This window comes from Ixodes scapularis, unplaced genomic scaffold (genome assembly GCF_016920785.2).
Source record: "Ixodes scapularis isolate PalLabHiFi unplaced genomic scaffold, ASM1692078v2 PGA_scaffold4__175_contigs__length_147842914, whole genome shotgun sequence".
NCBI lineage: Eukaryota > Metazoa > Arthropoda > Arachnida > Ixodida > Ixodidae > Ixodes > Ixodes scapularis.
In genome coordinates this window covers 135,366,124-135,377,244 of record NW_024609879.1, presented here as the reverse complement: position 1 = coordinate 135,377,244, position 11,121 = coordinate 135,366,124, and the positions used below count along the sequence as shown (strand labels likewise).

At 45.7% G+C, this 11,121-nt stretch overlaps 1 protein-coding gene across 1 annotated transcript in view; it reads left to right on the top strand.

The window, feature by feature from the left end:
• The first annotated feature begins 1,438 nt into the window (after positions 1–1,438).
• LOC115317150 (intraflagellar transport protein 57 homolog) overlaps positions 1,439–11,121 on the top strand; it is a 34,441-nt gene continuing 24,758 nt past the window's right edge. The window contains exons 1-7 of the mRNA XM_029976732.2: positions 1,439–1,524; positions 1,698–1,877; positions 8,015–8,123; positions 8,601–8,654; positions 8,729–8,847; positions 9,812–9,905; positions 10,022–10,102. Of these exons, the coding sequence (XP_029832592.2) occupies positions 1,717–1,877; positions 8,015–8,123; positions 8,601–8,654; positions 8,729–8,847; positions 9,812–9,905; positions 10,022–10,102 (618 nt within the window). The 5' untranslated portion in view covers positions 1,439–1,524; positions 1,698–1,716. The remainder of the gene's footprint in view (positions 1,525–1,697; positions 1,878–8,014; positions 8,124–8,600; positions 8,655–8,728; positions 8,848–9,811; positions 9,906–10,021; positions 10,103–11,121) is intronic.

The following is an 11,121-nucleotide window of genomic DNA, read 5'->3' as shown; positions in this document are numbered from 1 at the left end:
TCGAAGTTTCTATTCCTAAAGATGTAAGTCTTCACATAATAAAGTAATCGGAAAAGTAACGGTTACTTCTCAAAGTAATATCCAATTACGTTTGCTCTCGAGTAACCAGGTAACCTAATCGAATACTTTTTAGCCAAGAGTAATTAGTAATTGTAATCGATTACTTTTTTTTAGTAACGTGTACAAGGCTGCTTTAAATTCAACTTCAATTGAGATTCTGAGTCATTTCAGGGCACTGGGAGTAATTTTTTCCGAAAATATGTCCTGGGACAACCACATTAATTTTATAATCCCTATACTGTCACAAATAGCTGGATTGATATACCGTCATCAGTCTATTTTGCCAAAGAATGTGAAGTTACTAATCTATAATTCACTGTTTTATTCCCACTTAAATTACTGCCATTCCGTCCGGGGCTCAGCCACATTATTCGATACGGAGGAAATACTTAAAAAAAAAAAAAAAAAAAGTGTTGAGGTCTATCGGTGGCGTCCCGTTTGACTCTCATACAGCTGGTCTATTTACGGCTCTCCGCGTTATTAATATAGACAATTTATACAACTATAGACTTAGCAATACATTCAAATTGGAAAGTTACAGAAACACGCGTTTTCTTACGAATTTGGGACATCTATCCGTAAAGGAACCGGTTTACCCCACTCGTTACACAGAACATTGGGAAATGGTAGCGCGGAGGACAAATTATGGCTCTCGGAGGATTAGATATACGCTGCCTAAATTGCTCAACCAGTTTGATGCTGGTGAGTTTGATCTGATTAGGATGTCATTTAAGCAACCGTGTGTTGCGTGCGTACTTTATCCACCCGTTTTGTACTTTCGCATGATGTAGTATTTTTTTTCTCCTGTACCTCTGCGGTTGTGCCTGTGTAGGGGATCGAGGGCCTTGTCAGGCTGTATTTCACAGCTTTTTTTCCTCGACCTCCACCATCATCAATATAGATGAAAATAAACGAATTATTATTATTATTAATTTTGAAGTAAGGAGTGCCGTAGCCAAGAAAAAAGCAGCCCCCGCCATCGCCCTCACCCTTCGAAATCACGCTGACCCATGCATTTTCATCCCCCCCCCCCCCCCCCCCCACACACACACACACATACACTCCGAAAGAAATGCCCGGCTACGCCCATGCACAAGATTACGCGTACTGCTAATTAAATATGAAACAAAACGCCAGACATGAAACCGAAACCGAAACTTTATTTGGGTGACCGAAGATATCTAAAACCTGAAATAAATGCTATTAAACTAGAATAAAAAATAAATAATTGTTCATCATAGTAGAAAACTAATTTAAACATGACAGTTGCTAAAATATAATTGGAAGTTGACACAAGTCCTTCTTATCGCATTTTTGTTTTTCCACGTTTTCAAGGTGTTGCCGGTGTTGCTATGGCCGTTGCTAGAGCTCGTGTTTCGTAAACACTTCAAGCACTTCAACCGTGAGCTTTTGCCGCTTCCTCGCTTCGGTTGTACTGCTTCATACGGAGCACTGAAAAACGCGGTAAGGTCGAACTTGCAGTAATTGTTATGATCGTTATTTACTATGAACACGTACCAGTTCAAATGGTATACGGGGAGAGAATCACGGCGGCGTTAGTTGTCCGTGCACGCTTGGCATCCTCGAAGCCCCTCTCCAGAATCTCGAAGTGTTTCAGTGTGACACTTGCTTTGTAGGCTTTCAGATTTGGAAAGTATGTCCACGACGAAGAAAGAAGAAGCCGCTGCGGCAGACGATGTTGGGCCCGGTCACACCTACCTCCCGTTTGTGGTCATGGAAGACCTGTTAGACAAGCTGAAGCTCTTGCATTACGACACGGAGTTCACCACGCAGCTTCGACTGAAACCGATAAGCAGGTGGGTTAAAGTTGGCGCCTTTCGTATAAAGCCGAATATGTACTGCTTAGTTATTTATATACACACGCAGTGGCGTACCTAGGGTGGATGGCACCCATGCCAAGTAGCTTTTCGCGCCCCTGATAATAATAATGATTTTCTTTTTCTTTTTTTTTAATCTTGCGTGTTTACGAAAGCGGACTGCCTGTGTCACAGCACGTCAGTGGCGTAGCCAGAAATATTTCTTCAGGGGGGGGGAGGAGGCGAAGGCGAGGCGGAGGTTGAGGTGGCTGGGATGTTCATGACTTGGGGTGCGGAGAGGGGGAGGGGGTTCAAAAGGCGTGCATATATTATAAAATCGGTTAAATTTTTTTTTTTTTTTTGGTGGGGGGAGGGGGGGGGGGGGGGGGGGGGCTGAAGTCCCATAAGTTCCCCCCCTCCTCCCCCGGCTACGCCTCTGCAGCATGTCAACTCCATAGACTACTTCTAAATAAATACCTGCATGCAGCACTGCCCACGCTACATTATGGGGCATATTTGGCATTGGTATGGTGTGCTAAAGGAAGGGGTGGCCACGATCTGCTGTAATCCTGACTTGCCCACAGAAGAGTGTGTCAGCGTGCACCTTGCACTACAGGCCGCAGTGTTTCGTCAGCTATGGTTTCGCGGCCGTTCACAAAGGTATTTTTGTTTACTAAGGTGTCCGCATATCAATCAAAGGCGCGGCTGTGTTAGAGTGACTGTATAGGTTCTGCTTACAGAGCCAGAGTATTGCATTCCTTTTCCCTTTGCCGTCACCTCCGTATTGGTGAACAAGCGGTCACGTGCGCCGAGTTGGATCCAGCTTGATGCGGGCAGCTGATCGTGCAGTCGCCGAGTTTTAGACGGAACATGTTTCTCACTTTGCATTTGCAAAATACACATAATACACTAAAATCGAACAAACTGGTAGGTTCCTTGACCATTTAACATTATGTGTAGCCACTGGGTACAGTATAATAGTGCTGTTTTAAAATGTGAGTCATGTTTTAAAACACGTTTCCAAAGTCTGGGAAGCAGACGACAAGGAGGACTCTCGCGTTGCTCACGTCTGGAGCGCTCGCGAAGTGATATGTGACCACCACATCCGGGCACCTTGAATCAGAGAACAACATGCAGCTACGGCTTGCAGAGGGACAACATTTTCGTAGGTTGCTATGTTCTACCGGGGGCATGCAAAGAAACGGGAGACAAATGACGGGGCGACGACGTACACATGTTGTGTCACCGCACAATATCTTCTCTGCTCCGCACGCCACAGCACACCACCTCACAGCCACACCATCCACACCTCCGGGTCTCCTGCAGAAGTGACGGTGGCTTGCCCAGTGTGGCCTTATATCCAATATGGCAGCCCTGGGACCACTATTGTGATACTTTGCTCTGCAAGTGGAGCATGTACTGTTACTCTAGGCTGCATTATCTGGTCCTGACCTGCTTTCCTCACGGGCCTCGCAGGATCTCGTCAGTCTGCGACAGATTCGTCACTAGAGGCGCCGGCTTCCAGCAATGCGGCTATTTAGGGGTGATCCAAGAGCGTGTCTTATTTCGATCACCGCACAAGAGTAGTCGAGGCTAAAAAACGCCCTTGCGCTTCCGTGCCTGAGAAACCTGCTCTTTTGATTCAAACATACATGAGAACAACGCTTGATGCCAGTGATGCGTCCTGCTGCAGTGTACTACTGCAGCCTGCTGACACCACGCTATGGCAGATGTCCTCGAAAAACACTAATCAGATACCACCAGATGTGCGCCGTGTGGACCGTGCTCTAGGCAGGCAGGCTGTGAACCACGTTAGAATCACAGAAAAACCTTTGCTGAGCGCTCCCAATGGCAAAACGAGGCACTTCATTGGCAACAGCATCTCTCATAGGGAGCCATTCTGTGGACAGGTCAGGATAACAGTAGGTCGTGGAAGTGGCATGGTTTCAATTTCAGTTGCCGCGTTGACAAAGAAATGCTTCTGAGCACTGCATGAAAATAAAGCCGGTGCTCGCTTAATGCACCCATTCATCTTCTTGAGATGAATTGAAACTTTTGAAACACGGACCTCCAGCGGCCGTAAAGACCTTACTGTATTATAAATTTAAGGAAAGTCACATATTCGAATATGCATGCACAGTATTCATGACGGGATGCCGTGAAACGAGGTAAAAAAAATTTAAACTGACACAGTGACCATTGCAGGGGTGGAACGGCTGCGCCATTTGCGCCATTTTGCGGCAGACGCATTTGTCTGCGCCATTTTTGCACCATTTTGCGGAAACTGCGCCACAGTCAATACTTTGCGCCATTGTGCTCCAAATTGCACAACGCGCGCCACAATAATTCTATTTTGTCTTCGTTTCGGTTTCTATCGACTCGATTCGCAACAATGAGCGCATTTAGCTTGGTCGGCCTTGCAATTTTTCGTTCCGTTTAGTTCTTCTGTGTATCCCGAGTCGGAAGCATGCGAAAAAACTCGGGGGTCGGATTCCAGGCGCTACATCACCTGCGAATGGATTGTTATTGTTCAACCATAAGCGGTTAAGCAAGTCGGCCAAGGTGAGGTTGAGTTATTAAGCGTCAGATAGCCTGAGGGTCTGCGGCCCGGGTTCCGGACGTCAGCCAGTTGAAAACACATTAGCGAAAGATTCCTTTTAGTGCTTCATCATTAGAAGTTAGAACCGCATTCCTGCAAGATAAATCGTGATTTGATTGAACTGAAACGCTGTCCTATCCGAATCCTTGCCGGCCAGCAGCTCTCACGCGAGCGGTAGATCTGCTTGGCGTACTTTAATCTTGCTCTGGCTCATCGCTTCGAATATGATAACTCCGTTAATCATAGTCTGATGCTTCGATATTGAGTCGTAAAATAGGATAAACACAAAGTTTGTTGCCCTGTTCCCCCGCGCAACTGCACGTCCGTTGCTTACGCACGTCTCGTGGTTTGCACATATAATTACTATGTCGAGCATGTGTGGGTCGTGCTATAAACAGTGCTGGTTTGTATTTTGAGCAGCTGAAAGCCACTCAGAAAATATCAAGGACACTATCTTCAGAAACATATGGTAGTTGCTTTTTGGTTCTCACTAAGGCCAAGTTTTTGCACCTGTTACACTGTTATCCCATCTACATAGGTTCCTAACCACTCATGCTCATCTGTGCATGCTGCTAAGCACAATTGAAATTGCTCCCATGCTCATCTAAGACACAAGCTGAAGTGCAATGAAAACTGATTTGAGCTGCTTCTAGCCTGCTCCAGAATGTAGTTTTAGCTGCTCCCAGCCTGCTCCAAAACAGCAGTTTCAGCTGCTCCCGTGGCTGCTCCCAAGTACATTTCATGAGTTACACCCCTGCATTTGGATTCCAAGATGCTTTGCGCAGCACTGCGCCGCTAGGATCGCTTCGATTTTGGGAGGAGTCTTTTGCATTGTGCTGAACGCACACTTATGGAAGATACCAAACAAGAAGGGCTCGTGTCAAACCACCCCCCAATCCTGGCGCTCATTTTCTGTGGCAAAAAAAAAAAAAATATACGTTTAATAACTTTTTTTGGTTCTAAATAACTTTGAACAGCACAAAAGAGAAGAACAAAGTGGGCATGTCGGGAAAATGCTTAGATAAAGTTATACATTGAAGAGGCAGAAGAGCGCTGTTTAGGTTTCTTACATTTTATTTGCCGCCTTTGATCATTCACAGAACAAATATAAAAAAAAAAATATATATATATTATAGCACTGAAGGAAAACTGCAACAAAGCTTTTCTTACAACGCTATCATAGTCGGTTTGTTCAGTTTCTTCCCTTTCTACACTCACCAGAGTGAGATCTTAGTCTGCCCTGGCCGATGGAAGCTCCAAATACGAAAAATATAAATTTCAACTTGCTGAAAATTTGGGCACGAGGAGATTGCTCTGCACTAGGTGCTCGGGCAGACAGCTTTGGGTCCGCAGTGCCCTTTGTCCGATCCTAATTCAGGACTTCCTCCTTGGGTACTCCTTGGTGCCGTCCCCCCCACCCCCCTCCCCTTTTCATGTGATACCCAAGCATGTGCCCCCCCCCCCCCCCCCTCCCCCACCCCACCCCGAGCCACACCCTAGGTATGCCACTGTACACACCACCTTTGTCACCATCTCGTTATTGAGCCACCTCGGTGGCTCTGAGCTGAGGCGAGAGCGCCGGCTAACGGATCCCCATGTGGCGGGTTCAAATCCTGGCCGAGGTGCCCGCAATCTGACGGAGGCTTATTGCGGAGAAGGCGCCGTGTAACCGAGCTTTCGGTTGCACGTCAAATCCCCAGGTGGTCCAAATTAATCCTCAGTCCTCCGCTGGGGCGTGCCAGATGCCCGTCGTTGGTTTGGCACGTAAAACCCCCAAATTTGACTTTTTTTGACCATCTTGTTATTGTAATGGGTGCATCAAGCAACCTATTATTCAGGCAGCCACCAGTGTTTTCTATGCTGTAAAACAAACTGGAAAGATTGGTGCCTGTGCATAGCCACCAAACGCTCACACTTTCACCGAATGTGTAAATAGACGGTGAATATCATCTTGTGAAGTAGTTCTCGTCTTGTGGAGAAATAAGACCAACAAGCTAGCCAAAGTCAACCGCAGACGTGTTAGAGGCTAGCAGTGAATGGAACCTGTGGCGCCATCTCCCGATGGGTGCTTCAAGCAGAGGACCCACTCTGTTGTTTGCTTGCTGCTTCTTTTGGGAGATGGCACCACAGGTTACCCGCACCTAGGGTGCCAGTATGTCTCTGTCTCAGGGTGAAGTGAAGCACTGAATAAGCCAGCGCATGACATGTTGGCACACTCACTGCTTGACTTGTGTGGTAAAATGGCGTCTAAGCATTATCCATGGATATGCGCTCGAGCAAGTCACACCAGATTGCATGCATCTCAAGAGACGGAAAGAAAACGATTGAGAAGAAAAATGACTGAAATGTCACCACTCGAGCAAAAGCATGTGTGTATGAAGGCACTCTACATTCATCGATAACTTGGTCATCGGCAACAGGTTAGCCCTTGACTGTGGCAAGTTTGTTGGTCGCATTTTCACGGGAAGGGGACCACACCTTGAAATTTTGCAAGGTACCACCTAGATGCGCATTCTATGAAAGTTTTAGCTTTGTACAGCGCAAAGCAAAGGGATCGATGGCTGTTTGAAGAGACTGCATAAATTGATTTGTGTATGTTTTGAGCTGAGATTGTGTACAGAGGTAGCCAAAGAGGGTATAAAAATTTCACTGAACAAGCGTACTTGGGTAAAAAATTTGAAATCAAGAACTTGAAATAGCTACCTACGGCGTCTGTCTGCTAAGAAAAGGCCTCTGATTGGCACAACTGCCAACAGATGGCATCACATAAGATTGCTTCATGGTATGCTTAGCTCCCAAGGAGCGAATGAAGGTTGCACTCTGGTACGGGGAGGGCCAGAAGACGAAAGAACTGCACCGTCGCTTTCGGGTGAAGTTTTGGCGGCGACCTCTAGGCTCTCCTACAATACTGCGCTGGGTGTGGCGCCTCAATGAGGGAAACCTCTAAAACAAGCCACCGACAACAATGGTGTCATCACTGAAGCTGACAGTAAAAATTGCAGCACTCGGTGCTTTCACTGCCGTCCCTCACCTGTCGACGCAAAGAGCACGGATGACATCTGTTGGCTGTTGTGCCAATCAGACGCCTTTGGATAACGACTACAACCTACAACTTCCGTAGGTAGGGATTAGAAGATTTTTATTTCTCACTTTTTACTCGGGTAAGTTTGTTTAGTGAAAGATTTATATCCTTAAGGCACATCTCCGGCCGTCTCTGTGCAATATCTTATCTCGACACATCCAGAAACTGATTTAGTATGCCGTCTCTTCAAACAGCCATCAATCTCTTCGACTCACCCTGTATGTGCTGGTGCCGATTTTGTCTGGTTTGTTTTAGAGTAGGGAACCTGTGGCCACCCTATATTACAAATTGCTTTCAGGTGTTGGAACACTGGTGTTTTGGTCAGCTGTAAAAACAAATCGCAAAACACAAATTGCTTGAAGGTGTTGTAACACTGGTGTATTGGTCAGCTGCTAAAAGAAATCACAAAACTCATCTGATCTCCTGAACTAAGACACCACATCACAACTTTTGCAGGCATTATTTCGCGATACCAACTAATCCCGGGGAGCAGTTCTACATCTTCTCTTCCCTGACTGCGTGGCTTATCCAGAGATGTGGAATTCCATTTGAAATGCCGCAAGAGGTGAGTTGCGTTAACCGCCAGTTGAATTCTTAACTTGGGCAAAGACTGACCTGTATCTTTCAAATTATCAGGCATCCAAATTTTACGCACGTGTTTATACAGCGCAAGGTCGATCTGCCTTCGAGGTGCAGCGACACTAGTTAACACTGTAGGCGAGAAATTTAGCCAGCGCAATATGACTGCTAGCCAGGGTATTTAACATGTGTTAGCAGTATTGATACACGACAGCTCACCTGTATAGTGCTCATTCAGGTCGAAATGGGCAGGAGTAGGAGATGAAATCAGGATCCCTGGTTTGGGTTCTGCAGTGCAAGCTGTCACTCCTCATGCTCCTAGCTCTGTTGCACTAAAAGTTATCAGGCATCAATGCGAGCTCATGGCACAGCTAAGATAGTAGAGAGTCTAAATTCTGTAAATAAGTACATATCTATGTCTACATTACTGAGTAAAGCAGTTTATGCTTTTATTTTATTTCAGTCTGATGATCCAAATACCACAATATCGAACATACTGGATGTGTTAAGAAATATGGTAAGACAAAGTTGTGCCACATGATGTTTGGGATCTTCTCTGGTCACATAACTGTCATCGAGTGTACTCTTTAGGGAATTTCTATTGATTTCCCCCCAAGCAAGCTGAAGCAAGGTTGTGGAGAACAGGCAATCTTTGTGCTTGATCACCTTGCAGACACAGCTCTGAAGCGGAAACATTTTACGTGGAAAACGTGAGAGTTTTGCAGGTCTCGGATGTCTGCATATTTCCCACGTGCACTAAGCCAACTTCAGAAATCACATTTTAATTTCCCACTTTAAGCATAATTTTTCCGACTTTTAATTTCTTAGCAGCAATGCTTGACCTGGATTCTCGCACAAATGTTTCAGTATGCTTCGTGATAGGAGACACTGCACAAGTTGTTAGTTATGTGCCAAGTTTGAAAAACCTTTGACCGGCTCTTCTTTTAGCTTCCAAAGTTTAAGGTTTTATTGGTTTTGGCTTTTAGTTTGTCACTTCACATGCTTTGCCTGAAATCCTGTTTGCTCTTGGACACTGTGAGCTCATCACAGGAAGCAGGCTTAAAACCAGATGTATATGGCACAACATAGTCAGGTTCTCAGACTCTAGTCCTTCAAGAAAGTTATTCTGCCTTGCCTGTACTTTTAGTCATTTATCCTTCATCTTTGATATACACACACTGTTTACAAGAAAGTTAGATCCATACCACTGCCTGGTATTTTGTTCTCATTGCTTCTATTCGTCGTCGTACGTCGTCCCCCTGCCTTGCTTATTTTTGTGTCTTGTGTGTGTACCTTACTGCAGAACAAGGTGAGCAAAGCTCGGAGAGCATTTCAGATGTATGGTAGCGCATCTTTTTTTTCTGTCTGGGACCCAAAGAAAGTTTTCGGAATATAAGTAAGCCTCGTCTCTCAACACTGCCCCTCTATACAGCTTGCAAGTTCTTCTACTCCTTGCACACCTCATGCTTTTGTTTATCTGCCAAATGCGCCCATATGCTTTTGTTTGCCCCTGACCTCCACCAATAACGGCACCTGCATGGCTGCCTCTTCATTGCGCGTTCTCCTGCTTAATCTCTGTTTCCTTTTGTTTGGTGTTTCCATCTTTCTGTTTTGATGCGCGAGAGACAAAAGTGTGAACTCCTACATAGCCTTCATAAGCATACACATTGTCAGGCTCCTGCCGCCGGAGGAACAGTCGGAAGAGGACACGGTAATTGACGATGCCGCTGAGGTGACCTTGGAGAAGATTGAAGAAGAGATGCTGGAGGTGAGCATTCGTTACTCCGGGCCACGACTGTTACGTTGTGATGACTGCCTACACGCTTCCTACAAGCAAGGTGGGAGGGGAGCAAAGGCTCCTTAAGATCTTCCTGCCCTTTTCAGGAAGATGCCGGGGAGGACGATGACGAAGACGGCCCCATTTTGGACCTGGATGGCCTTAAAACTCTTTCGACAAGTCGCCTGGTAAGGGAATAAACCATGTATGTTCGTTTGTGTATAAACAGACAAGTTCGTATAGTACAGTGAAACCCGTTTAGAATGAACCCACGTACAGCGAATTATTGTCAATATCGAAAATGTAAATAAAAATGCATGTAAAAAGTACTTTTTATAACGAACAACACATTGGCTATATCAAATTGTTCCCCCGGGGAAGGCTTTCAAAAACGCGCAAACAATCGTCTTCTAACCTGTCCCTTCCCTCCCCCACTCCCCCAAGAAAAGTAGGAAAGAAAGAAAATTCAAAAAGCTCAAGCTGCGAACAAAATTGAACGAAGAGAAGCGATTCAGAAGGGGAGAAAGCAAAAAAAACCCAAAAAACTGCATGCACGCACAGGAAAGAACAAAACAAAAAAAACTTTTCATCCCAAAGCGGTTGCCCACGAAGAGAAGCAGTTCAAAAGGAAAGATAAACTAAAAAAAAATATGCATGCATGCAAAAAAAAAAAAAATATTCTAGTGCGTTATTAGAAGGCGGAAGCGAAGAGATCAGTAAGAAAGGGAAGCTCTCGCCTTCCAAGAAACGCATCATGGAAGTTCGTTGAAAATGATTTTTGCTATATCGAACTACCGTATTTGCACGATTGTAAGTCGAGTCGATTGTAAGTCGACCCCCCCACATTGCACATAAAAAAAATACAGATCAAGTATCTGTTTCGAAAGCCGAGCCTCCAACACGCGATTGATGTCTTCTGGCGTCCTTTGGCTGCGCATGCACGCGCGAGGTGCATGAGATGCCCTGGCGTTATCAAAACTGGGAAGTTCACGATGGAGGCGGGAGAACTGAAGCTGCTCACTGTCGTTCTCACTCCTTCTGCGACTATGACTTGTCCGCAGTGGTGATGTCAGTCCTGTCCTAATCACTGCCACATTCTCAAAGCACGTCGTCCGCGTCGTCCAACGAAATCTTGCACTTCGCAAATGACAGGGTCAACCGCATCTTCTGCGCTTGTTCGGCGATCGCGTTGGACGTCATGGGTAGG